Source organism: Oculina patagonica, chromosome 14 (genome assembly GCF_052425735.1).
Source record: "Oculina patagonica isolate OP01 chromosome 14, crgOcupat, whole genome shotgun sequence".
NCBI classification, from domain to species: Eukaryota; Metazoa; Cnidaria; class Anthozoa; order Scleractinia; family Oculinidae; genus Oculina; species Oculina patagonica.
In genome coordinates, this window is record NC_135771.1 from 4557099 (window position 1) to 4583237 (window position 26139).

The 26139-nt window shown below is 39.5% G+C and overlaps 1 protein-coding gene across 1 annotated transcript in view; it reads right to left on the bottom strand.

The window, feature by feature from the left end:
* Positions 1-26139, bottom strand: part of LOC144638385 (uncharacterized) — a 177126-nt gene that overhangs the window by 58855 nt on the left and 92132 nt on the right. Inside the window, 33 exon segments of the mRNA XM_078497600.1 lie at positions 37-326; positions 1008-1149; positions 1793-2118; positions 2793-2934; positions 3486-3808; positions 4422-4563; positions 5112-5440; positions 5703-5847; positions 6221-6543; positions 6956-7097; positions 8116-8441; positions 9678-9819; positions 10411-10733; positions 11201-11342; positions 11809-12134; positions 12339-12477; positions 13066-13370; positions 13884-14025; positions 14606-14931; positions 15569-15710; positions 16221-16543; positions 17190-17331; positions 17698-18026; positions 18377-18521; positions 18802-19124; positions 19459-19600; positions 20076-20401; positions 21295-21436; positions 22074-22396; positions 23063-23204; positions 23596-23921; positions 24686-24824; positions 25647-25951. Coding sequence (XP_078353726.1) covers positions 37-326; positions 1008-1149; positions 1793-2118; positions 2793-2934; positions 3486-3808; positions 4422-4563; positions 5112-5440; positions 5703-5847; positions 6221-6543; positions 6956-7097; positions 8116-8441; positions 9678-9819; positions 10411-10733; positions 11201-11342; positions 11809-12134; positions 12339-12477; positions 13066-13370; positions 13884-14025; positions 14606-14931; positions 15569-15710; positions 16221-16543; positions 17190-17331; positions 17698-18026; positions 18377-18521; positions 18802-19124; positions 19459-19600; positions 20076-20401; positions 21295-21436; positions 22074-22396; positions 23063-23204; positions 23596-23921; positions 24686-24824; positions 25647-25951 — 7724 coding nt within the window.

Below are 26139 nucleotides of genomic sequence, written 5' to 3' on the forward strand. Positions count from 1 at the left end.
CCCTTTGTGTTACTTTAAAGTTTACGCTTCCCATACCTTTGGATACTTCACAAATTTATATCCATCTCTACTAAACGTCAAGATGAAGGTCTTGACCCACTGGTTAGCGTCTTGCCGACCTTGAGAGGATATTCCTGTGAGCCGTGCCAAGACTCCAAAGTAAACCTGAAGCCATTGGCCACGAGCGCTGCGCCGCGCACTCCATGACCAGCGGTTATTGATGCGGCCATGCCATGAAGCAAGGTGATAATTGTAGTACGTAGAGGCTGACATGGCGCCATTAGGTATGCGCTTATCTTCTAAACCAATCGGGACAGAGCATCGTGCTTTGAAAAAAGTTGAAATTTGGATGTAAGTGATAAATTTGGAAACCCGACCTACAGTTAACACTTGCGATTCGACGTGCAATTCTTGTTCTCTGTTATGCTAACGTCTAAGCCGTGATGGGCTTTTCTTTATGTTACTTTGTATGCTCATGAAAAACGTTCTTCATTTAACATTTTCATTTTAAAATCTTGTGTCACACAAAAACGGTGAAAAAAATAGGTCGATCAGCAGCTATCGCAAGGTCTTGCATGAATGGCTCGATACCCTACGAAAGGTGCAATTGGTGCAATTCTTGTTTACTGTTATGCTTACGACAAAGCCAAAATTGCATTTTGTTTATTACTTTGTATGTTCATGAAAAACGTTCTTCATTTAACATTTTCATTGAAAAAAGGGTCAGGCAGCAGGTCTCGCAATGTCTCACATGAATGGCTCGCTACTCTTCGAAAAAAATAAGAGAACAAACAACAGGAACAATGCCCCTAGCCCCAAAAACAATCATGGCAGTTGCTACACTAGAGGGCCAGAAAAATCAAAAGATAACGAGAGCTGCTACTCAAAACATCCCGAAATATTGCATGTGAAATAGCCATTTTTCTTTTAAAATTTTTTCTTAGAATTACATTTTCAAAACAATTACTGAAAATTTAGCAAATTGCTTCATTTTAAATTAACGTTACCTTCAACACATCCATAGAACTCCACTCTCATAGAGATATGCTTGTACCATCCCCATGGATGAACCCGGATGTAACGAGCTATTACCCGTGGGAACAAACGATATTGAACAATGGAATTCTGATCTCGGTTTCCTGTAAAGTACTAAAGTAAAATATAGAAGAATTAAGAATTAAATGTATTTGATTAAGAATTAAAACGGATCATACTTTTTTACGGGAAATTTACGTTCCATAAGTCCATGAGTGTTAATTTTATGGAGCGTTAATTTCTGTGGCGTGATTTCATTTGCGTTAATTTTCAAAGAGATGGGTGCAGGTAAATTGTTTGAGAAACCTAACAAAGATGACCAAATTAGTACTACTGCAACAGGGCAAAATTTATTGGGCAATATTTCACCTACAGAGCTAGCCTTCCTTAGGAAAAAAACGGCTCTAAAATTTTAATTCGGAGTATACAATTAACAAGTAAAAGTTGCATGAAGATATATGGGCCGTTAATTTCCTTACATTATAGTACAGGCCCTAGCTCTGCTAGTTGAGTTATTGGCCAATTAATTTTGCCCTTTTTCCATAGTGCCAGCCTTGCAATCAATTTGGTTTTATTTACACCTTGAGTGAAGTCTGGTACGAGCAGGCAACAGAAAATCGAAGTAGCTTTATTCTTCCTTGTGTGGTCTTCTGCATCCAAACAGTTTTTCTTCTTTTTTGGAACAGGCCGTGAGCAACTAGCATTTCACTTTATGCTACATGTCTTACATATGTCTTGGCATAGTTTGAGCTCTTACCTTTCTTGCACTGTTCAGTTTATATTCAGCGAAGTAGACACCATCCTGACCGTATGACACATAATACTGAGTCACCCACTGACGGGCATCTTGTCGTCCCTGGGTAGCCATTTTAGTGATTCGCATTGTGCGACCAAAATCAACCGCGAGCCACTGGTACCGATTATTGTGACGTGCACACCAGGCTCCCATCCTATGACCTGATCTTCGGAAATGGAGTCTGCCGTTGTTGGGAGCATGGTTTTTGTCCCAGCTAGACGAGGCAGTTATCTGTGTGGCTCGCAAACGGCCATTTTGCATTCCTAATGGTTTGTTACATTGTGGGCCTGATAAAAGATGAGTTGTAAGGAATAAAAATCTTGATTTAAAGTAAAAGTTCATTCTTTCACATGGTAAAGCATTTAATTACTGCAAAAACTATCATGAGACAGGGCTTGCCAAAATATGATGAGGGAAAAAAATTCAAATTATTAGAATTCGTCAGAAGAGAAGGTATAGAGGTTGAAAGACTGGAATAGCTCCATACAAACCATTTCTATACAACGCGATTCGTTACTGACGTCAGTGATGACATTTTGCCAACTTAGCATACAGCTTTCGTAAGTGAAAGCATCATGCCATACAAAGATTGCTTGTGAAACTTAGCAATATGCGAAAATATTAGCTCTTTGCGTGTAACATTTTAAGAAATTACGGCTTTAAAACATGCTAAATTGCTGGGTAGTGTTAATACATTCTCTGCAAAATCTTTTAAAAGTCTTTAAACTCGCGTTACTCAAAAACTATTAATGCATCGGGCTCAAATTTCTAGGGACAAAAACGGCAAACCCCCGTGCCATGCCTATTTAATATTCAGCGTTCATACTTGTGTAGCTCGATCAGAGACTGAAGCGCTTATGCTAATGAGAAAATTAAGGGATGGACAAAGATTCGCCTACAGGAAGAGTGATCGTTTTAGGCTAATCGCCATGTTTTCTATTTACATATTCATTTTACTTACCGACAATACAACCAAAGAATTCCACTCTCATTGATATCCAGCTTCGCCAGGTGACAGGGTGGATTCTAAAGTAGCGAGCCTTGATGGGCCTCAGGAAACGGTTAGTTACAACCATGAAGCGGTCATAGTTTCCAGAAAAGATCTGTTGAAGATAAAATCAAGTGTGAAAATATAAGCAACATAGCCGATTTTTGGCGATTAAATATAATAGGAACTTCATTCGGATCCAAATGATAAAGAAAAAGGTAAGAAGGTAACTAAATCGACAAATAGATATAAATGATCCATCAGTAATTTCCAAAAATTTCCATTCCCACAGAGGCTAGTGGAGCATTTGATAACGTCGAAGTCCCAAGGGTGGGACAACTCTCCCAGGGCATTTCAAACCCTCTTAGGTTTGGCCTAACAATTACAGAGAAGTCCAACATGGCTTTGTTTAAAGACTTGTTGGGGAAGACGAAGAATCGAACGAATTTGTGTGTTAATGTAACACTTTACTTACAAAATTCGATGTTGTATTAACGGAGCACAACAAGTTATTACGGCAATATTGCGACAGATAGCAAAAAATATTCTGTATGGCAGCACAGTTTACTCTAAAACAGTAAAACAATAAGTACTTGAACCTTAAAACTCGAATGAATAAAACAATTTCTAAACCAGCTTGCACAAAATGAACAGCAATGTACTGACCTTTGTCCTCCGACCTTCCTTGTATGTAATAAACCTTTGACCTCTACTGCTGAATGACACATAATAACTAGTAACCCATTGGTCAGCGTTCTGACGTCCTTGAGTAGAAACCCTAGTGACCACTGTGTCAGTTCCAAAGTCCACTTGAAGCCACTGTCTATTGTTTCTTTTGCGTGAGCACCAGGCTCCTCCGTTCCTTCCAGCGCGGCGTTGATGCAGTCTTGCATTTCTTGCCGCACACCAGAAGTTGTACGAGGACGAGGCTCTGAACATTGGGTTTGGTATGCGGCCGTCTTCTAAACCAAGTGGAACGTCACATTTACCTGTGGAAAGATGCACACCCCAACAATCAGTGTAAGGGACAAGATTTAGAAAAGTTAATTGTAATTTATTTAATTACGTAATACGGAAGAGCTCTCAGTAGCTCGCTAGAAAGTGTACGTGTAACGAAAATTGCAACTGTTTTTGTGGAGGAAAGAAAAAACAGGGAACCTGGAACATGGACGTGATCCACTAACAAACTTAACCCACGTATGACGCCAGAGGATTCGATCCCGGGCCACATTGGTGAAAGGCAAGCACTCTCATCACTGCGCCATCCCTGCTTCTTTCAATGATGTCCAAAAGGACCAAACATAATTAAAATACTTACTTATGGTTATTGTTGAATGAGTTCACGGAGCACCCACGAGATAACAGAGCACACGCCAAACATGTAATTACGAATGCAGTCAACTCTCTCTCTCAACGGACACTTTTATAAGACGGACACCTGGTGATGTTCCCTGACGTTTTTCAGTCATTTTCTTGTTACTTAACTCCCTATCGACGGTATCCTTTTTAGAAAGAGTTGACTGTATTTGAGTTCTGCTGTTTATTGGGTCTGTTCTGCGATAATTCTGCTTTTAGTTTTACAACAGAAGACGTTAGACTTACTCCAAGGACAGCCATACAACTCTAATCTCATGGAAATATGAGCCCTCCAGCCTCGTGGTACAAGCCGAACAAATCTTCCATACAGCGGTGGATCGAATGATCTGGTCTGAACTCCGTTTCTATCGTAGTTGCCTCGGAACGTCTGTACATGAGCAAAAGAAGATATAGTGTAACTAAAATACTGGACAAATATTAGTATGGATTAAATGTAACGTTATTGTAAATCATTTTCTGATGTGCAAAATTACTTGCAAGTTGAGAAGATAACACCTTTACAAGGAAATAAACTTCAAAGAAAATGCATTAAACAGAAATTAAACAAGGATTACCACTGAAAAAATAACGTCAGATAACGAACGGCAAACTTGAAAAAAACGGTCAGTTATTTCAAGATGAGCCGTCCGCAATGTAGCTAAGAAATCTTCATAAGTATTGGAAAGAACATGATGAAATAAAAAATAAAATGTTGCTTGTTTGCAAAACAACGAGGAAATGAAAAGTACACTGGGTCTGTTTTCACAACGATAATTGGCATCAGTTAAAATGGTATTTCTTATTTAATCTAACTTTTTATATTATTTATCAGCTTTGCTATTAAATAGGTAATGAACTCGATAAGTTAACTTGTTATTTATTATATATGTCGGTAGACGCAAAGAAAACAAGGTTAACAAAACACGTTCAATTCACCTTAATGTTATCCCACCATTCTCTGACAGAAGAGAAACGTGTTCCATCTGAACCATACAAGATATAATACGCCGTTACCCACTGGTCAGCATCCTGTCGTCCCTGAGTATTTATACCTGACACCTTCATTGTCCTTCCCATGTCTACTTGCAGCCACTGATGATGGTTTTTATGTCGAGAAGACCAAGCCCCCATGAGCCGACCGCGGCGCGTACGGTGAAGTCTGGCCAACCAAGGGCCATGGTTTGCATCCCACTGAGACGAGGCTGTCATGGCTGAATTCTTGATACGGCCATTTTGAATTCCAACAGGACGATTGCAGAAATTCTCTGTGAGAATGAAGGCAAATATAAGCATTGTACGTTGTGGTAAATACTTGTACACTTTGCTTGGGTATAGTGAATGCATTTCAGTCACATTCAAAATAGTCTGAATCATTTAAGCAAACCTCTCTCTATGTCAAAGCTGATAACAAACTGACATATATTATAACAACCTTTGCACAAGGACCCGTTTCTCCTAGGGTGGCTGTAGATATGTAGTGAGTACCCTGCTACTCAAAACGCAATAATAAGGGGGAAAAAAGCTCACCTCGCGCTCGACAGCCATAAAGCTCTACTCTCATCGCAATATAACTTCGCCAGCTTCTTGGATGCAATCGGACAAAACGTGCCTTGATTGCTGGTACAATTCGATGTGATACAGTGTGGTATATGTCGTAATTACCACGGAAAACCTGAAAAGAAGAGGACGCTTTTTTTCAGGAATTTTTAGCCTAGCATATTAATGCTGCAAAAATACATTTCAATAAACAAACAGTGCAAGTCGAAGGTAAACAACAATCACGATTAACATATAATTTTTACTTTCCCTTTTCTCACGAAAAAGAATGATTTATATGAAAAAGACTAAAATCGTCTTGCACCACACAAATACTTACAGCATATTTATAAATTATGCTAGAAAATAGGATAGGCTGGAAACGTTTGCACAATCGACCTTCACTTTTACAGGTGTGGAACGTTAATAACATAAAATTTTCCTTACTAACACATTATGGCTTGACTGTTTTGTTTTCAGAGAAGTTATGTTAACTGCACGTATCCTACCTTAACCCGCCCATAGGCATTGTACATCTTGAATCGCAGCCCCCTTCTACTGTATGAGATCATGTAACTCTTCACCCATTGATGGGCTTCTCTCCGTCCTTGTGTAGCGATTCCTTTGATGACACCCATTTGCCTCAAGTCAATCTGCAGCCACTGTTTGGTGTTCCTATACTTTGCTACCCAGGCCCCTGTTCGTCCATGACCGTTATAAATGTTCAGACGTGCTCGGTCTGGTCCGTGGTTATAGTTGTGCGAAGACGAGGCCCGAAGATGACCCGACAGGATTCGACGATCCTCCATACCAAGAGGCATTGTGCAACGATCTAAGGTACAATATCACATTTAGAAGGAATTACAGTGCGACGCGCCTTATCGTGGCCACCCAACAAACGTTTCTACAAGTTTCATCTTGTGATATTTTACGTTTCCACTGCGTTTTGTTGAATAAATACAATGTAACAAGTATCTATTTGATCATATCCAACTTTGCAAGGAGGCATGTTCGTCAAACAAATAATAATATTACGAGAGCACACTTGTAAAAACGTTTGTTTGTTGGGTGGCCACGGTAAGGCGCGTCGCACTGTAAGCATATCAATTATAACAGACAAGAAAGAAAAGAAGACCAATACACGTCAACCAAGCTTGAAAGTCCACGTTCATAGTGGCTAAAGACAACGATTATTTCGAGAGAAATGAATTTCTAAGTGACATGAACAATTTTTATTGATGTACCTGTGTAGCATCCATAAAATTCGACCCTCATGGAAATATGGGAACGCCATCCCCAAGGCACCACTCTGATTACACGGCCTTTGATTGGTGGATTGAAGGGATTCATGACGACGGTGTTACGGTCACGGTTGCCCGTAAAGTACTGTTAATGGAAGCAAAGAAAAAATTACGATAAATAACTGAAAATTATCTTTCTTTATAATTCTTAAATGTATAGGTTTATATGTATGGCTCATTTTATATTTGCACTGTCAAAACTAACCATTTTGTAGAAAAACATAACTTACAACTTTTCCTCTCCATGTAGCTTTAAAGATGAATTCCAGTCCGTACTGCGCAATCTCGGCTGCAATGTTTATGTGAGCCCACACGAAGGGAATGTTTACAAGCAAAACTAAAAATTCCGCGACAAACTTACCTTTTTCTTCATTATTAACGCCAGATATCCTTGCAGAACAAATAATAACGAGTAGAAGAACCTTGACGCTATTTCAAACCGACGTTTTAGCTCATCGGAACTTCTTGAACGGAACGAACTGTAATGGCGGACTAAAAAACGTCATGTATGCTGTCACCGAAGTGTAACGTTTCAACGAATTCAAAACAAAAACGTAAACAAAGCCCGAGTCTGCGCAGTACGGACTGGAAATCATCTTTAAACTTCAATGGTCCATTTTAACCAGAATATAATACAATTGAATTCGAAGTCAGAATTTTGAGGCTGTTTTATTGCAACTACTTGCTGGTTTACAACTTTTCAGGTTGGCACAAACACAAAGCAACTTGTTTCAGGGGCCGACTTGTCTTTGCAACAAGTCGTCTCTTGTGTCCCGACCCTAAATATCCTTGTTAACACAACTTTCATTGTAAAATATATAAATTTTAGGGCATTTTCACTAAAGTCTCGAAAGTAATTCGCGCTTGCTTTGGGTTTAGTGATTGGTTTAAAAAACCGCCACTTTCTCTTCTAATCGGAAGTAAAACCAAAACCAATCAAGACTTGCTCATGCACGTTTGCCTGCACTTGGCGTCGGCTACATGTATTTGCTTTGAATTTTGATTGGATCACTAGATTGTCTGTGTCTTTTGTGATTAGCCAGAGTCAACTTTGGTTTGGTTTTACGACACTCAATCGAAAATCCCTCTGGCGATGCACATACCTTTCTGTTATTGCGTTCTTTGTATTCATCAAAGCGAATTCCATCCAAGCTGTGTAACACATAATACTGAGTAACCCACTGAGCAGCATTTGCTCTTCCTTGAGTGGCTATCCTGATGATTTTTGCTGCTTTTCCAAAGTCTATTTGTAGCCACTGATAACGGTTGTTGTGTTTTGCTGACCACGCACCCTGGTATCTTCCACGGGCATTCCAGTGGAGTCGCGCCAAGTCTGCTGCGTGATATTTGTCCCATCGAGATGATGCGGATAGCAGACGGTTATTGAGTCGACCTGATTGAAGTCCCATTGGTTGATTGCACCGGCGACCTGTGAGAGGCATGTAAGAATTTGAAAGCAATGAGAAAAAATGTCACAAAATTCACTTCAACCATAGTTAATAGAGGGTAATGGTTATGAGGCCCGGCAAAGTTCTTTGTTATAGGTTTTCAGGGTTCAAAATAAAATTTCGTTTTTAGCCTGAATTTGTCGGCTTTTTTTGTCAAGGCTCATTTTTTCCCAGCTGTTAAAAGAGCCATGCATTTTCAAGGGACACAATCCATTTGCATACATGACGTACCCATAGGACGTACCCATAGGTTTGCAATGTATTCTGGAGCGATTTCAAACACAGTCAGCCCTCTGCAAGCTTTCCGAAGTGATGGAATGTTTTACGGCATTTCAAAAGAATGGATTGGAGCAATGTGACTTCTTTTCTTATTTTGAGTGTTTGAGAAGTAAATAAGATCTTCCAATATACTTTTCTGGAGGGACACAATACCTGAGAAGGTGGGGCAGCCCGTTATTCACCTTAACACAGAAATGAAGTCGTACATGTAAAACCGTAAAACCAAAAGTTTTAGTCGCCAAAGATGAAATTTTGGTCGCATTAATGCAGTAAGTCGCACTCTCTAGCCCTGTAGCTGCTTTATTGTCTGATATGAAATGTTTACTTCAACATTCCAGCAACTTTGATTTCAGTCGGCCGATCAAGGCATGATATTCTATTTCTTCGGTAGTAGCCGGCAAGTGTCGTCAAAGTGCCGGCTACCGCCGACAGCCGGCTGCTATTTTGAACCCTGGGTTTTTGTTTGTTATTTTTGGAGGTCGAGAGTGCACAAAACCTGACAATAGGTGGTTACGTGTTAAGAAAAATAGGTGGTTACGTATTTTTATGCAACAAACCAATAAAAACATTTCGATTACGTTGCTCATGTATAGTCAGATGAACGCAAAACAAACGACGTGCACGGTCATGGCCATTCCAACCTAAATCTTGGCCTCTTTATGTGCTTCTTTGATGTTTGCCAGGCTTCCTAACGATTTTCCTCTAACTTTTAGCTTTAACTTTTAATCTCATTTTCCAGTCCAAATCCCATTTCCCTGCCTATCGTTGACCAATTTTGTCCAAATCCCATTCCTTATTTCAATGTTTTTTGTTTGATTCCCAGTCCCAGTGACCCAAATCTCTTTTTCCCAGTGAAAATTTCCCCAAATGGCAGTTCCAACTTAAGCCCTTCAGACTCCTCACATGTCCCCCAGCAAGACTCAATCCATTGCACTTACCCCGTATACATCCATAGAGTTCCACACGCATAGCAATGTGTCCATACCATGATCTGACATTCACACGAACATAACGAGCTGCAAATGGCTTGAATAAACGATGGGTAACAACGAAGTACCGTTCTTGATTGGCTGGGAAGATCTGTTTGAAACATTCAAGATAGCAACGAAAAAGAAGTTATATATCACAAGTTAAAAGAGCGTAACCTACCATTAAAGGAGCAATGTCACGATATTTCAAGTCATTTTTCTGATTACTTTCAAATTGAAGGACACCCTCTAACTCGAAATAATAGTTTGCTAACATAGAAAAACAACATAGGGGTAATAAAACGCAAACGAAGGATTACAAACGGCAAGCTTGAAACAGTTTTCGTTGTCCATGACATAGCTCCTTTAAAAATCGGCAGAAGTATAGAATTTCAAATTTGATAACATGCATTTTTAAATCATACACATAAATTTAATACAAAGAAAATGACCTTACTACCTCATAATTTTAAGTAAACAATTTTGATTATATACAGCACTGTAAATGTAACTAAACAAATACCTTTGCGGGCGATTTAAAGGATAACATTTTCCTTTCTGGGCACTGTTCGATGAACGCGACCAACGTTTACAAAATTTCGTTTGATACTGCGAAATGCCGCAAATTTTCGCTTTTTTAAATTTTCGCACCATTTTAATAATTTTTAAAGCAAGCCAATTACGTTACATCCTATCTACTAACCCTTGTCCTTCTGTTCTCCCTATAAGGATAAAACCGGACTCCATTCTGACTGTATGACAGAGTGTAACTAGTGACCCATTGATTAGCATCATATCGACCTTGAGTAGAAATTCTCTTCACAACAGACTTGGCTCCAAGGTCAATCTGCAGCCACTGTCGGTTGTTGTTGACCTTTGCTAACCACCCACCACGGGTCGCACCGTAGTTACGAGCTTGTAATCTAGCAGACCAAGGGCCATAGTAGCGATTGTAGAACGAGGAGGCAGAAAACATAGACTGTATAATACGACCATCCTGGATTCCAAGGGGTACATCACACTTGTCTGCAACCAGAAAGGAGGAAACAAAATCAGCCACAGTACCGACAAAACGTCAACAGACGCATCCATCTTCGCACATTGCTGACAATTACTATGCATGTCACTTTCGATGACATGCATGATGAATCTATTAGCAGTGTTAAGTCAGGCATTTGGAACCTAAGGTTACAACTTCTCAGAGTTCCTTGAATTTACCCTGCAATGGGGTGGAATTCCATCCAAAATGGGAGGAGATATACATATGCGTTATTGACCAAGCTTGTTCGGTCAAGATAGCTGGATACTGGCCAACTTTTTTTTGTGCTTTTATGGACAATAAAAACGCAGAAAAAAACGAGACCAATATCCAGCCATCTTGACCGAACAAGCTTGGTCGATAATCGATTTATTATGTGGCTAAAAAGAGAGCTTTTTCCTGTTGGGCCGACACTGGAAATCCCGATCGGGCAAGATAGTGAGTTTTATATTACCTGCTTTGCATCCATAGAATTCCACTCTCATACTGATATGGCGATACCATCCACGTGGGATAATGCGGCAAAAGCGAGCAATGATTGGTGGGTTTATGACATTTGCAACAATGCTGTGTTGGTCTCGATTTGCTTGGAAATACTGGAAATCATGAAAATAGCAAGTGGTTTGAAATATACTTAGAATTTTAATAACAACAAATGTTCAAAGGGGCAGCGGTTCATAGATCACAAAGGTAAACAAGACAAAACATAAAGCACTACGTTTATAACCGTTTATTAAATGATTTTGAAATCGCTGATTGTTCTATTGGTTTTCATTGGGTACTTACCTTTTTACTGTAAGCTACCATTTCACAATTAAGTGTTGGCATTAAAATGAATTTTTACTAGTTAAAACAACGGAAACAATCACGGTGAGATAATCTACCCTGGTATGGCTGCAGATGAACAAAGGGCAGCAAGTAAGCAAGGGTGTTTCAACGTTTTTCCTGTCATCACAACTTTTCGTATCAGAGAGAAAACTTAAAAATGAGATTCCAACAGAGTATTCCCAAACTCCCTCTAGAGATTGCATTACAATACTATATAAATGTCTTTGTTTCTACCTTATCAGCACTCTTATATCTGTACAAGGTCCAATGAGCTCCATCCTGACTGTAGCTTAACTGGTATCTTGTCACCCATTGGTTGGTATCTTGACGTCCCTGTGTTTCAATTTTCGTGATTTTTATTGGTCGTTTAAAGTCCACCTTTAGCCATTGATGATGATTGTTGTGTCGTGCGCACCAGGCTCCAACATACCGACCACGTTTGACTGTACCCAGTCTTGCAAGTCTGGCAGTGTGGTATTTATTCCACTCGGAAGAAGCCGAGATTTGGGCGTTCCTGATAGCACCGCTCTTCATACCCAAAGCACTGTTACACAATGCAGCTATTGTGGAGGACAAAGGATTAGTTAGTGTTAAAGAAAAGACTCTTCAGCGGTACAGTATAGGAATGCCTTATAGCAAAGGATTAAAAAAAACGCAATTTGCTGTAACTTTAAAATAAGTAGCTTAAACGTAAGTTAATAATTAATCAGATCGCAAAGCTTAATGTAAGACTGATTATTGTTTAATGGTATTGAAGAAATTACCTGAGCATCCAAACAATTCAATTCGCATTGATATCCAACCATACCAGGCCTTGGGGTGAACTCGGACAAACACAGCGGCAAATCTCTTTCTGAAGCGATGATACACTACAGAGTGGCGGTCTGTGTTGCCTGTAAGCAACTAAAATAAAGAAAAATAACGGAATCTCGATAAGATGCTAACACTCATTAAAGTGCATCAACATCCGCTTGTTTGCAGTAAGACACTACCTCTCTGGAACCTCTTTTTTCAATCGCCCGAAGCAAACACTACCTCGACTAGTTTTCAGGGCTGTTTGTGGAAAAACGCATTAACAAAGCTTAAGATATGTTAGGGTCGTAGATTTTCTCTTGGCAAAATTGGACAAATGGGGCAATAAAAAACAGTATTCGCATGGGAACTCAATGCCAAAGAATTTCTGCAAGACTTAACTTCGGAAATATTCTGTATGTTTGTTTGAAATAACTGACAAAGGATGTAACAGATCAAATAAGGTTCAAAACTAAAGATGTGCTAGGCATTATAGAATCTGCTAGCTTCCCGTCACATTGACACCGCTTAGCATTAGATGCTAGACGAGCTCTTCCCACCTCAGACACTTGCTAGTCAGTGGTATATCACAATAAGACCCATATTTTGTTTTCTACTTCTGACATTTCTTGACCGATGGAAATTTGTCAATTCTTCTCTTACAAGCTTAGAGTTGCGCAAAAACGCACCACACCATACCTTAACTCTTCCATTTTCTTTGTACTGAGCGAAATCCACACCATTCATGCCATATGACACAGTGTAACTCTTAACCCATTGATTGGCATCCTGTCGGCCTTGAGAAGCAATGCCTCTTATTCGGTAGATTTCCTGGAAATTAACTTGTAACCATTGTCTGTTGTTACGCTGTCGCACGCTCCATGACCAGCGGTGATTCAGTCTTCCATGCCAAGGTGCAAGGTGATGGTTGTAATATGTAGAAGCGGACAGTTCACCATTTGTGATCCTCTTGTCTTCCAAGCCCAGAGGTACATTGCATGGGTCTGTTAACAAAATACAATTAAATTTCCGTTAATAAACACAATTAAGTGTCTGGTTCATAATCAAGCATTTTAATGTTGGGTTTCACTGCATCTTAACAAGAACAACAATCTGGAAATATTTAAAGGAGACACTGTGCTGCCAAAATAGCAAAATTTTATTTAGCTTTTTTCCACATTATATCGCCAAATGCCACTCACTATAAAGCTTTTTGAGTAAAAAGATTCTATAGAGCAAAACAGAAGCAGTAGTTTTTAGATAAAGTGCAGGATTGCAAGGATTGAAATTTGATTTTTTTTACAGGATGTCAAGAAATCAAACTTGGCATTCTTGTAACAGTTTCACCTTTCTAGCCGTTATTTTGTCTGTTTAGTTTATATTTCTTTGCTTTTATCACTTTTGGCGATGATTTCTTCCAGTCTTAAGATAAAAAGTAAGCCTAAAGCATAGTCATGAAAACACTGGGGAAGGGTGACCCTCATTAACTAAGTACAACACTCAGAGATGAACATTACCTTCTGCACATCCATAGAACTCCACTCTCATAGAAATATGCCTGTACCAGCCCCAAGGGCGTATTCGAACAAACCGAGCCCTGAGTGGCGGGAACAGACGATACTGAACAACGCTATTCTGATCTCGGTTTCCTGTGAAGTACTGACGATAATAAAATGAAACAATTCAAATTATTAAATTTTATATAATGACTGAGAGAATTTCTGCGCGCTCATTGGTCGAGAGGTATGGTCGATGAGAGTATGGACCATGAAAATGACGTGACCTGTAACGCAACGTAAGCGAAGTTCAGAAACTTGTCACCACTTTTCCAAAACGCAAATTCGGCAAGTTGTGAAATGTTAACTGGACGGAATGTCCCACACATTCGATGGCTTCAAGTAGAGAAAAAAAAAAAAACTGCGAAATCACTAGCCGTCACATGTGCGCACGAGTTCTCGCTGATTATGCATCTAATTCGCTGATAAATTCTCAATGAATAATTGTACAGCACATGTTGACCACATTTTTTCTAATTCTTTACACTCTTACAGGCCGTAGAAATGCCGCCATAAAATGTCCAAAACTTTGCAGTGAGACCTAAGCCAAACGGCTAGTGATCCCACTAGAGTGTTATGAATTTTATGACGTAAATTCTATGGTCTATATGCAGATTTGAAAAATGGTCGATTTGAAAAATGTTAACGGCGTAAATAACAAAGAAAACAATAGGAAACATTACCTTTCTGTTGCTATTTTCCTTGTACTCAGCAAAACTAGCACCATCCTGACTGTACGTGACAAAATATTGCGTGACCCACTGTGCAGCATCTTGTCGCCCCTGAGTGGCTATCTTTACTACTCGCATGGCACGACCAAAGTCTACCTGATGCCACTGGTAGCGGTCATTACGTCGGGCACACCAAGCACCCATCCGGGAACCTGTTCGGCGGAAATGCAGTCGGCCGTTGCGGGGACCATGATTGACATCCCAGCTTGAAGAGGCTGATAGTTGTGTAAGTCGTATGCGGCCATTTTGCATTCCCAGTGGCCTGTTACATCTCGGACCTAATATACAAAAATCACGGATGAAAGGAGGCAATGAATGTTGATAGTTGGATAAGAATTGAATAGATTACCAAAACGTAATGATTGCAGCAGGTTTGGTAGGTTTCTTTTCGCTGAAAAAGTGTCTGCGATTGTTATAAGATAAGAAACCTTGGTACACTCGGCTTACACATCCCTTTTCGTTCATTCAGGCTGACTAATGAATGACTCAATTCAGTCACATTCAGGCTGACTAATGAATGACTCAATTCAGTCACATTCGCAATACTAAACTTTTTGGAATCTGGAAGAGATCTAACTGAAATATTGAGTGCTTTCTTCAGCTTAGCAATATTACAGTCTTTCTTGAAATATTTTCCTTTCCATACATTTTGCATGTCAGGAAAACATTCAAAACATTCATACACTCAACTTTTTCTAGATTTTTAGATTATGTTTGAACCCTGGTAAGAAGCGTCAAAATATGGCCTAAGCTTCAGACGTTAAAGTAGAAAAGACTAAGAGATTTAGTAAAGGAAAAAACTATAATCAGAAGAAAAGTTTACGATAGGAACTACCTTATGAAAACGAAAGCTTCTTAAATGACAATGCATAACATGCTTTTCGTAACGCTACCCCTTTAGATATTGATGCTTACCAGTTATGCAGCCGTAGAATTCCACTCTCATTGAGATCCAGCTACGCCAAGTAACAGGATAAATCCTGAAGTACCTTCCTGACAGCGGTTTCGAGAATCGATTGGTCACGACCATATAACGGTCATAATTACCCATAAATATCTAAACAAACGAAACAAACTAATTAACAAAAATTGATTACGTTATAGTCAATGGTGTTTGTCACCAACATGTACAACTTTTTACTTATACTGCAGTTTCCATTTCATTCTCTGGAAGGTACTTGGTATTTTGTGTTGCGGGAACTATTGTTAGTTAGCCGTTGTGCTGTGTTTTTGGCATCGCCTATTCTCGTTTGAAGACAATGTTTTACATCATTTGATCAAACCATCCGCAACGTCAAGAAACAACCTGTATTTGTGTAGTACATGTACAGCAATGAGGAACAGTTGCATAATTTAATGGCCTACAGCATAGAAACCTGGTCAGCATTCTTAAGATTGCTGGAGTTGCAGAACTCACATAAACAAATAAATTAGGTCTGCTTGGCATTTGTAACACAACTTTGTATCAAGATAACAAGCTTGGTGTTATATTAGCCACACAGTCGACGGCAAAAAACCCAGACATAAGCCCTACGAGCTCTTAAAGAGTTTCATTAAGCTAGCGCACCTTAGTACGACGCCCTTCTCTATACGGTGTAAAACGCTGACCATCTCGGCTGTACGCCACATAATAGCTTGTCACCCACTGATCAGAGTTCTGACGACCTTGCGTGGAGACACGCGTGACTCGAGTACGTCCTCCGAAATCGAACTGAATCCACTGACGTTTGTCACTTCGCTTCGCACACCACGCCCCTCCAAGCCTGCCCACACGTCTCTGATGCAGTCTGGCATTTCTTGGTGCACAGTAGTAGTTGTAGAATGAGGAAGCGGTAACAAGTTGGTTAGGAAAGCGACCATCTTCTAAGCCAAGTGGAACATCGCAACGGCCTAAACAAGAAATGCATTTGTTGTATTGCTATTCTGTACTGTTTTAAATTCAGTTTAATTAACAATTATTCACCGAAGTGGAGGTGAATATTGGTGAACTTTTACCGATACTTGTTTTAGTATGTACCACACAAGCTGAATAATTAGCGGACCAAAACATTACTTTCTCTAACCAAATTGACACGGGAAGCCATTTCGTTTCTCTTCAGCTGCTTGGATGTGAGAAGTGCTTTGGTAATCACCTCCTAATTAACCAATCGGAGCGCTTGAAAAGTACTATTCACTACAAGTGAACATGAAACAAGAACAAGAAGCACGAACATGGCTTAATGACTTTTACAGCATCTTGCTCCGATGAAGAATCAGTTAAAGTGTACAACTATCGCAAAAGACAAAGATGATGAAGAAAGACAGTTTAGTGGTGAATTGCAACAATAAGCTAAATTAAACAATCCAATATGGCCATTGGAGGCTATGAAGGGAGGAAAGGCCTAATATGGACTAGTTTTAAAATACCTAACCGAGGCTAAACCTTTGTTTTGTTTCATTAAAACTCGCTTCTTATATGCAATGGTTTGTTTCAAACTAATATTACATATTGTAATTGAAAGATAAGCTGAACAGTCTCATAAATCAAGAGTCTTACTCCATGGACATCCATACAGCTCCAGTCTCAGGGAAATGTGTGATCGCCAGCCACGTATTTGCAGTCGAACAAAGCGTCCATAGATGGGATAAGGAAGAGGATTGTTACGAATTGAATATCTGTCCACATTGGCGGGGAAAGTCTGCGAAAGAAAAGAACAGAAATATTATTTTTATCAGGGATAAGAATGATTTTGTTCCAACGTGGTTATTACATTACTGATATCACTGGTGGTCAAATGTCCCCAAAAATTTCTAGTAGTCCCTTAATTGTGCGTTGGTTTTTAGCCAAATGCTTATGAAAACTTTCTTGAGAAATTGCCGCTACCTTGCATCGCCACTTGACTTGTTTCTTATCATCACCTACTTTGCCTGAACTTTGTTTTCTCTGGTAGTGTGTGCTCTTAAGATATTTGTAAGTCAGCATTAGCTGCCATTGCCGTTTATTGTGAATATCGACTTCAAAAGACACAAAGCTCTTTAAGTTAAAGACTAGCAAGGAAACTCACCTTCACTACATCCCACCAATTCTTAACCTTGGCAAACTTCACACCATCCGAGCTGTACAGAACATAAAATGCTGTCACCCACTGGGCGGCTTCTTGCCTGCCTTGTGTAGCTATGCCAGTGACCTTCATTGACCTTGAAAGGTCAACCTGAATCCACTGATTGTAGTTGTTTTTCTTGGCAGACCAGGCCCCCATCAGTCTTCCACGGCGCAGACGTCCAAGTCTGGCAAGATAGGAAGCGTGGTTATTGTCCCACTGCGATGAGGCTCGGATGGCTGCATTCTTGATTCGGCCATTTTGCATGCCCAGGGCTCCGTCACACATTCGTTCTGAAACAAATGTAACAAAAGTTCAAAGAGAAGAAAACCTCCTGAATTACCTGTAAAAAACGTTACCATTGAAAATCTCTCTCTATCTAGGCTCTGGCTACGGTTTGTAAACATTTTGTTGATATAGAAGACTTTCGCACCATACTTCAATGAACTTAACCAAGATGGTGTTTTTCTAACAAGTCTGAAGTATGTAAACTGTAAATTAGACCTTACAAGTTGCTCTTCAAAGGACCTTTGCCGTGGAATAACATTCTTGCCAGTGCTTAAGTGTATCAGACTGTATATGGGGCAGCAAGTATTTAATTCGAATTATGACTGACCAGATTTGTTTAGCCTGTTTATTTTACCTTTATATCGGCACCCATATAGCTCAACTCTCATGGCAATATACGATCTCCACTGTTTTGGATGGATCCTTAAATACCGGGTTCTGATATAGGGTGATACCCTCTGTGCAACGGTATGGTAAATATCGTAGTTTCCACGGAATCTCTGTGGCAAAAATAAAGTAAAGTAACTAGATGTGATATGGCAATATTATTATAATTGAGTAACGTTTTATTCAAAGCCCAGATGTACACCTTGGATACATCTTGTGTTACAGTAGCATAAATCAAGGAAGAGTATTGCAACTGGATGGTAACCTAATACAGGCTATCCAATAATATGCTGTTAGTAATAGTAACACAGAGCCAGTGCTAAGGCCGGGCCTCATTCTAAACCTACAAGTAGGCCAGACTTATTTAAAAACTTGTACAAAACTTTCACGCACCTTGAGTCTTCCACCAACTGAATAAGCTCTAAATCTGCGGCCATCTTTACTGTATGAAAGGACATAGCTGATCACCCATTGATGGGCTTCTCTCCGTCCTTGCGTGGCGATTCCTTTGATGATACTCATCTGCCGCATGTCAATCTGCAGCCATTGCCTGGTGTTTCGATATTTTGCTACCCAGGCCCCTGTTCTTCCATGACCAGCGTAGATGTTTAGACGCGCACGTTCAGGTCCGTGATTGTAGTTGTATGAAGACGAGGCTCGAAGATGTCCTGGTAAGATACGGCGATCTTCCATACCAAGAGGCATTGTGCAACGGTCTGTTAAAAGAAAAGCGCTTAAAAGTTTACCTTTTATGGCACCCAAAAGTGAAGAAAATCAAGCAATGGAAGGAAAGTATTTGCCACATACATTGAACACATAGAACAAACTTAGTAAGGGACAGTGGCGACAAAAGAAAAACCATCATATGATATAGATGGCAAAAACCAAGGATACTTCGGTTTGGTCCCAGGAGACATCAAGATTACAAGGAAAAACAAAACTTGCCTATATCTGATGGACTTATAGTGGCCAAGGTATTAACTCTGATCATAGAGCCAAGGAAGAAGATAAAATATCATTATTTTATAATGAAATATGTTACATGTCTACCTGTGAAGCATCCATAGAGTTCCACTCTCATGGAGATATGCTTGTACCATCCCCATGGATGAACCCTGATATAACGACCTCGAATTGCGGGATTAAAGGGGTTGGAGACAACAGTGTTACGGTCGCGGTTTCCAGTGAAATACTGTCAAGAAGTAAAAACATAGCTGTTAGGAAAAATCTAGGAGGTTAGGTGGTTGGAAAAAATCTAGTTAAGAAGTGTGCAGAATTAGGACTTATGACACAAAATCCAGAGTTCTCATTGTTGTCTAGATAAAATTCATGTAAGTACTTAATTAATATCATCATGGTGTGTTTTTACAACTGATATAGATATTCTATAAGCTTTTTATTTAATTAAGTCACTAAGTTACAAAGTGTGTTCTTGGCTCTAATGCTAAGTTGGCTCATGTTTTTTGAGAAGTCTGTAAATAATGCAAATAAAGTTTGACCATCTAATGCAATGCATCATGACGTCTAGATCTGTTTCGTAACATTTCCTTCCAGGCACTTTCGTAGCTCCCCATATCTACTGTTATACTACTACTTCTACTTTTATAATATGTTTTTGATGCAATATTTACATTTTAATTTAACATTAAAAAGATATGTAACATTACCTTTCTATTGTTTCGCTCTTTGTACTCCACAAAATTGATCGCATTAACACTGTGAGTAATGTAATACTGCGTGACCCATTGATTTGCATCCTGCCTGCCTTGAGTGGAGATCTTAATGATCTTGGATGGCCTTGTGAAGTCAATCTGGAGATACTGATATCTATTATTACTCCTTGCACACCATGCACCCATGTACTTTCCATGGCGTGGGCGATGGAGTCTCCCCAAGAAGGCAGCATGGTACCTGTCCCACTGAGAGGAGGCTTTCATGAGGTGGTGTTTGAGACGTCCATTTTGTAATCCCATTGGTCGATTACACAAGTGACCTTGAAAAGAGAAAGAAATTGCATGTTCAGTTATGGTAAGTACATTGAATTCCACCCCAACTTAAGAAATGCGATGTTTTAGAGCAATACTACAAGGAAGAACAGCATGATAGCTTTCGACAGAATGGGTATAATGGAAATCGGTTTGACTTACGGTGCAACACATCAAATACTCTTAAGGCCTGGCTTAACTAGGAATCATTGTTCCTTGTCATGTGGCCTAATGATAGGGAAACAAGGAAAATGTTTTGCTGTGCAAGTGGGTAAACTTGGAAACAATGTTCCGGGAACAAAGTGTCACGTATGCGCATAAACCGGTCAGCATTGTTCCCATGGTGGCTAAACTGGGCAATATATATTTCGAAAGCGAAATTTGTGTCCGGAAAGCAAAAATGTTTTTGATTTGAGGCAAAACATTTTTTGTTTCCGTGAAGCCAAAATTTGTTTCTGCAACATATGTTTCTGTTTGGCTAAACTGGGAAACATTTGGTTCCTAATTTAGCCAGGCCTTTAGGTAATATTCAACAAGGTTATCGTAGCTCATTGTTCAAAACGCTCATGCTACTGAATTTTGTAATTGGGGCTATTTAATTAAAAACTCTTTAAGTAACGGTAGCACCATTTGCAATGTATAAGAACAATACTGTGAGAAAGAATTGCTTCATACCTTTAAAGAATGGTTCAATTTCAATGGACATTTGGTTTGACGTACGGCGTAATGTATCAAATTATCAAGGTTACCACAGTTCAGTGTTCAGAGCGCTCATGCTACAGAATGTTCGATGAGTAACCCAGCAGAATTTGTCAACAATGGCACAGTTCCCAGACTAGGTAAAGACCTTCTAGTTATGTTACTATCGTTATGTTGGTATGTTATTTTACACATCCCTTACCCAGTCTACAGCCGAAAAGTTCAACTCTCATAGAAATGTAGCTGTACCAACTCCTGACATTGATGCGCACATAACGAGCCACAAATGGCCTGAAGAAACGATGAGTCACCACGTAGTACCTCTCAATATTGGCTTGGAAGATCTTAAATGAAAGAAAAAACATTTTGCATGGCCTGTAAATACCTGACAACCGAGAAAAAGTCCAAATAATATCTTAAAAGGCCTTAACACTAAAAGTAATTTATAGTCACAGTATGTTAGGGTGGCTAATCTCTACACTGAGTAGTTGCAAAGTCTGCAAACAAACAATGTCTGCCCGAATCGCACAATAGGAGCTGTAAAATTTTGAAACGCAGACACATGACACATCCCAGGTCATTTGAATATCCTCTTAGGACACTGCTGCCTGTTTCTTCAAAATGTCTCTCACATCTTAGTGTGCAAACGAACTTGCAAAATGAAGTCATTTTACCTGCGTTTCAATAGGTTTTTCACTTTAGTGTCGAAGTAATTCGTGTTTGCTTTGGTTTTGCATGACTATGCTTAGTGATTGCTTTATAAATATCGCGCCACTTTCTCAACCAACTAAAACCAATCGTGCTTCGCTTTCACGCACTTTCCCGCGCTCCTGTCTGGTGTTTTCATTGGTTCACTGGATTGTCCCCGTCCTTTGTGATTGGCCGAGTGATTACTTTGCTTTTGGCGTTACAGCATTCAAACGAAAAAAATAGCTCTATAATAAAATACATTTGTTATCACTCTGATGTATGCCAGCATACCCTTGTCTTTCTTCCCTCTCTGTAAGGCGCAAACTTGTCACCCTTCAGGCTGTAAGACACTGTGTAGGACTTGACAAACTGGTTGGCATCATATCGTCCCTGAGTAGAGATTCTCTTCACTCTAGACTTTGCTCCCAAGTCAACCTGTAACCACTGCTTAGTGTTGCGGTACTTAGCAATCCAGCCTCCTCGGGTGGAGCCATAGTTCCGTGCCTGCAGCCTGGCGCTCCAGGGACCATAATAGTGGTTGTACATGGATGAGGCAGTAAGCATAGCTGTGGTAACACGTCCGTCTTGAAGACCAAGAGGAACGTCGCATGGATCTGTACAAATGATAAATAATAAATAAATGTTCCTTTTAGTAACTTTCATCAGAGTCAAAACCAAAATGCTGCAAGAAATATCGTAAGAAGGAGGTGGCGTATGGTGTTTTATGAAATTTAGAATGTGGACAAAACAGCCCTTAAACAGCCCTTAAAAATGTAAGTGTGTTTCATCAACAGGTCATGGTCTTCTTAGTGAACCAGCTGTTCAAGTAATATATCAAACACGAGACACAGCGTTTGATCGGGATATCCAAACACCGAGAAGATAGTTGAAAATACGACGAGCAGCGGATTATTTTTGACGAAATTCGAGGTGTTTGGATAGCTGATAAACACTGTCTCGGGTGTTTGATATACGGGGTATCTTCTCAATCGAAACAAAAACTACGGAGTAAACAGAGAAATAAAATCGTAAAAAAATGTCCTAATTAAGACCGGGTATCCAAACCTTCTTCACAGTACGTACCATTGAAAAAATATTTTAGATCGGTCCTTGTAAACCATTGGAGCTCTTGCAGTCTAACATGTTGGATCATGTTTTAATGACAAATCAGATATATAGACAGAAGCTTCTAACAATTTTTGGAAAAACAGCTATTGTTAACATAAAGATTTTAATAGTGCAGCTTACAAGCCTAAAACTATTGTCCATTTAACACTAACCAGCTCTGCATCCATAGATTTCCACTCTCATTGAGATATGACTTCGCCATCCCCACGGGTGAATTTTGATAAACCGAGCATAAACTGCAGGATTAAGAGCTTGGATTTTGATGCTGTTTTGATCATTGTTGCCACGGAAAGTCTGAAAAGAAATCATTCCACATGAATCATACATGTAAATACTTGCAACTCAGAGCACAACATTAATGAAAAAAATTGCTTCTGTGTTACAGGTTTCTACAGTTCTTTCTCGTTTCCATGTTAAAATCCAAATTCATTTTTTTTCATGTTTCTCTTAAAACCTACGTAAAACCTTTCATCTGATTTTTATTTAGCAAAAAACCTTTATCGCCGTTCTTGATGCACCTCAGGAAAAATAGACGAACGCACAAAAAAACACCCTTGAAACCACGCATGCACAAAACCACACCCTACTCTAGTCATAATGTAGCCCTTGATTATTTCACTTGGAAATATCCAACTTCCATGGTCGCTATTCTTTGCAAGGTTCTGTATTTATCACATTTTCTCACCTTGTCACTGTTTTTGAATCGATACACTTGCCAATGAATGCCATCTAAACTTGAGGATACTCGATAGTATGTCACCCACTGAGCAGCGTCCTGTCTCCCCTGAGTGGCTATCTTTGTGATTTTCATTGCTCGACCGAAGTCCATCTTAAGCCACTGATTTTTGTTGTTGTGCCTTGCGCACCAGGCTCCAACATATCTACCTCTCTTGTGGTGACCCAGTCTCCCAAGTCTAGCCGCATGGTAAACGTTGTATTCTGAGGATGCCGTGATTCTGTTGTTTCGGAGACGACCATTTTGTAATCCCAAGGGAGTGCTGCACAGTGCACCTGGAAAAACAATATCAATATCATTAACTTTTTAACTCTTTTTATTACTGTTGGCAGACATTGGTCGTTTTCACACTAGAAGACAGACAAATCGTCTCGACGGACGAGTCGTCTGACGATTTGTTCGTCTAGTGTGAATTTAAGACGGATTTTGGACGACTTGTCCCTCTCGATCACCAAGTCGTCCTCAAAAAATAGTCATCCTAGACGGACAAATCGACGGACAAATTCAGACGACTTGAACATCTAAAAACGTGTCCGACCCGTTTTCATACAAAGTTGATTTGTCCGTCTCAGACGATATGTCTGTCTAGACGATTTGTCCGTCTCCAGTATGAAAACGGCCATTAAGCCTATACCAACAAAAAAGCAAATTTGTATTGTGCCATTTCAACTTGTTAATGATTGCAGATTTGTAATGATTGCCAAATTGAGGTAGCTGGGATGGCCCATTGGTCATGTTGAATTCCACATTCAATCAGCCAAGAGTGTTCAGAGTCATTTAGCACAATGTGAGGTTCCAGAAAAAATCCATACCCACACCACAGTGACTTACTGGAAATTCCTTTGGGGAGGGGGTCTCAAAAGCCAAAACGTTTAAAGGAAAGTATGAAACTAAACTGGAATTTCCAGTGGAGTGAGGGAGGGGAAGGGTGGGATCGACAATCGTATTTAGGGCAATCTTTTATTTTTGCACATTTGGTTAGCTCACTAAGGCTACCGACGGCTTTCTTCCAAAAGGAATTAAAAACTAAGAAACTTACTTGTACAGCCAAAGAGTTCAACTCTCATTGAAATCCAACCGTACCATGTTCTTGGATGGATTCTGACATAAGCAGCACTGAATGGCTTCAAGAAACGGTGATATACTACAGAATGTCTGTCACTGTTTCCTGAGAAAACCTACCACGGAAAAATAATAATCTGTCATTAATATTGTAAGCTAATATAAAAAAAATTATAGTATGGTTAATGTTTAGACTTGTTCTAGCCAGTGTGAATTTTAAAATAAATAGATGAATGAGACAAACTATATACAAACCTAAACCTTAACATTGTTACAATATCTGTATCTCGAAAAGGTCTTTTTGACAGAAGACAAGCGAAACGTTTTAGAAACAACACAACACTTTTAAGGAAGACTATTTAATAGTCATTATCAGTCCAAGAAAAACAACAATTTTAACGTGTTTAAACGTGCCGTTTCACCATGTTGATTTAAAACTCTTTAAAGTACTCACAATGACATAGTTATGCACTCTTTTGCTGCCTTGTCACAAATTAGCAACGTAATTCTAAGTTTATTTTATTTATAGTCATTTGAAATTCAACTTATTAATATATTTCGTAACTGACTTCTCACAGTAGGGACTGTCGAACCATGTCTTTTTCAAAACTCAAAAGAGATGTGTTGTGTTGTTTCAAACCCTTTACAGCAAATATTGCATGTAAGTGACAGAGCAATTTGATACGAATTCTCGTATGACAACTGCTGCCCTTTAAAAGCATGAGAAAGTACTGGTGAATAGTTTCAAATCTGCTAACCAAACGATGCTCATATCATAGTAGTTAGAATATTCATTAGCCTATACTTATTAATTAACAATTGCATTCAAAGTCTTGTCCAGAAGACAACCTTGTACCCACGCCAAAATCAGCTACTTAAAAAACGCGTTTTTACGCAACACTCTAGTTATTACGTGTAAAGATTTATCATACTCTTACCTTGATGCGTCGGTTTTCTCTGTAGGGAACGTAGCTTACACCATCTCGACTATATGTCACTATATAGGTCTTCACCCATTGGTTGGCATCTTGTCGGCCTTGTGTTGCTATTCCTTTAAATTTTGTTATATCACCGAAATTAACCTTGAGCCACTGTTTGGTATTTCTAGTGCGTACACTCCAGGACCAGCGGTGGTTCAATCTGCCATGCCATGGTGAAAGGTGGTGGTTGTAGTAGGTAGAGGCTGTTATATCTCCTGGAGTGAGACGCTTGTCTTCTAAACCAAGAGGCATGTTGCAACGGTCTGCAAAGTAAGATGAACAAAATGCAATGAACAAGTAGTAAAAGTTAAGACTAAAGGAAAATTTACAAAGAACCAGAGAAGGGACATCCTGGGTACCAGAGGATTTTTCTCGCACGCAGCGGATTACTCTTCAGCGGCCGACATGACCGACACCAGAAGCTGTGCAAGAAAAACCTTTGTCACCAAGG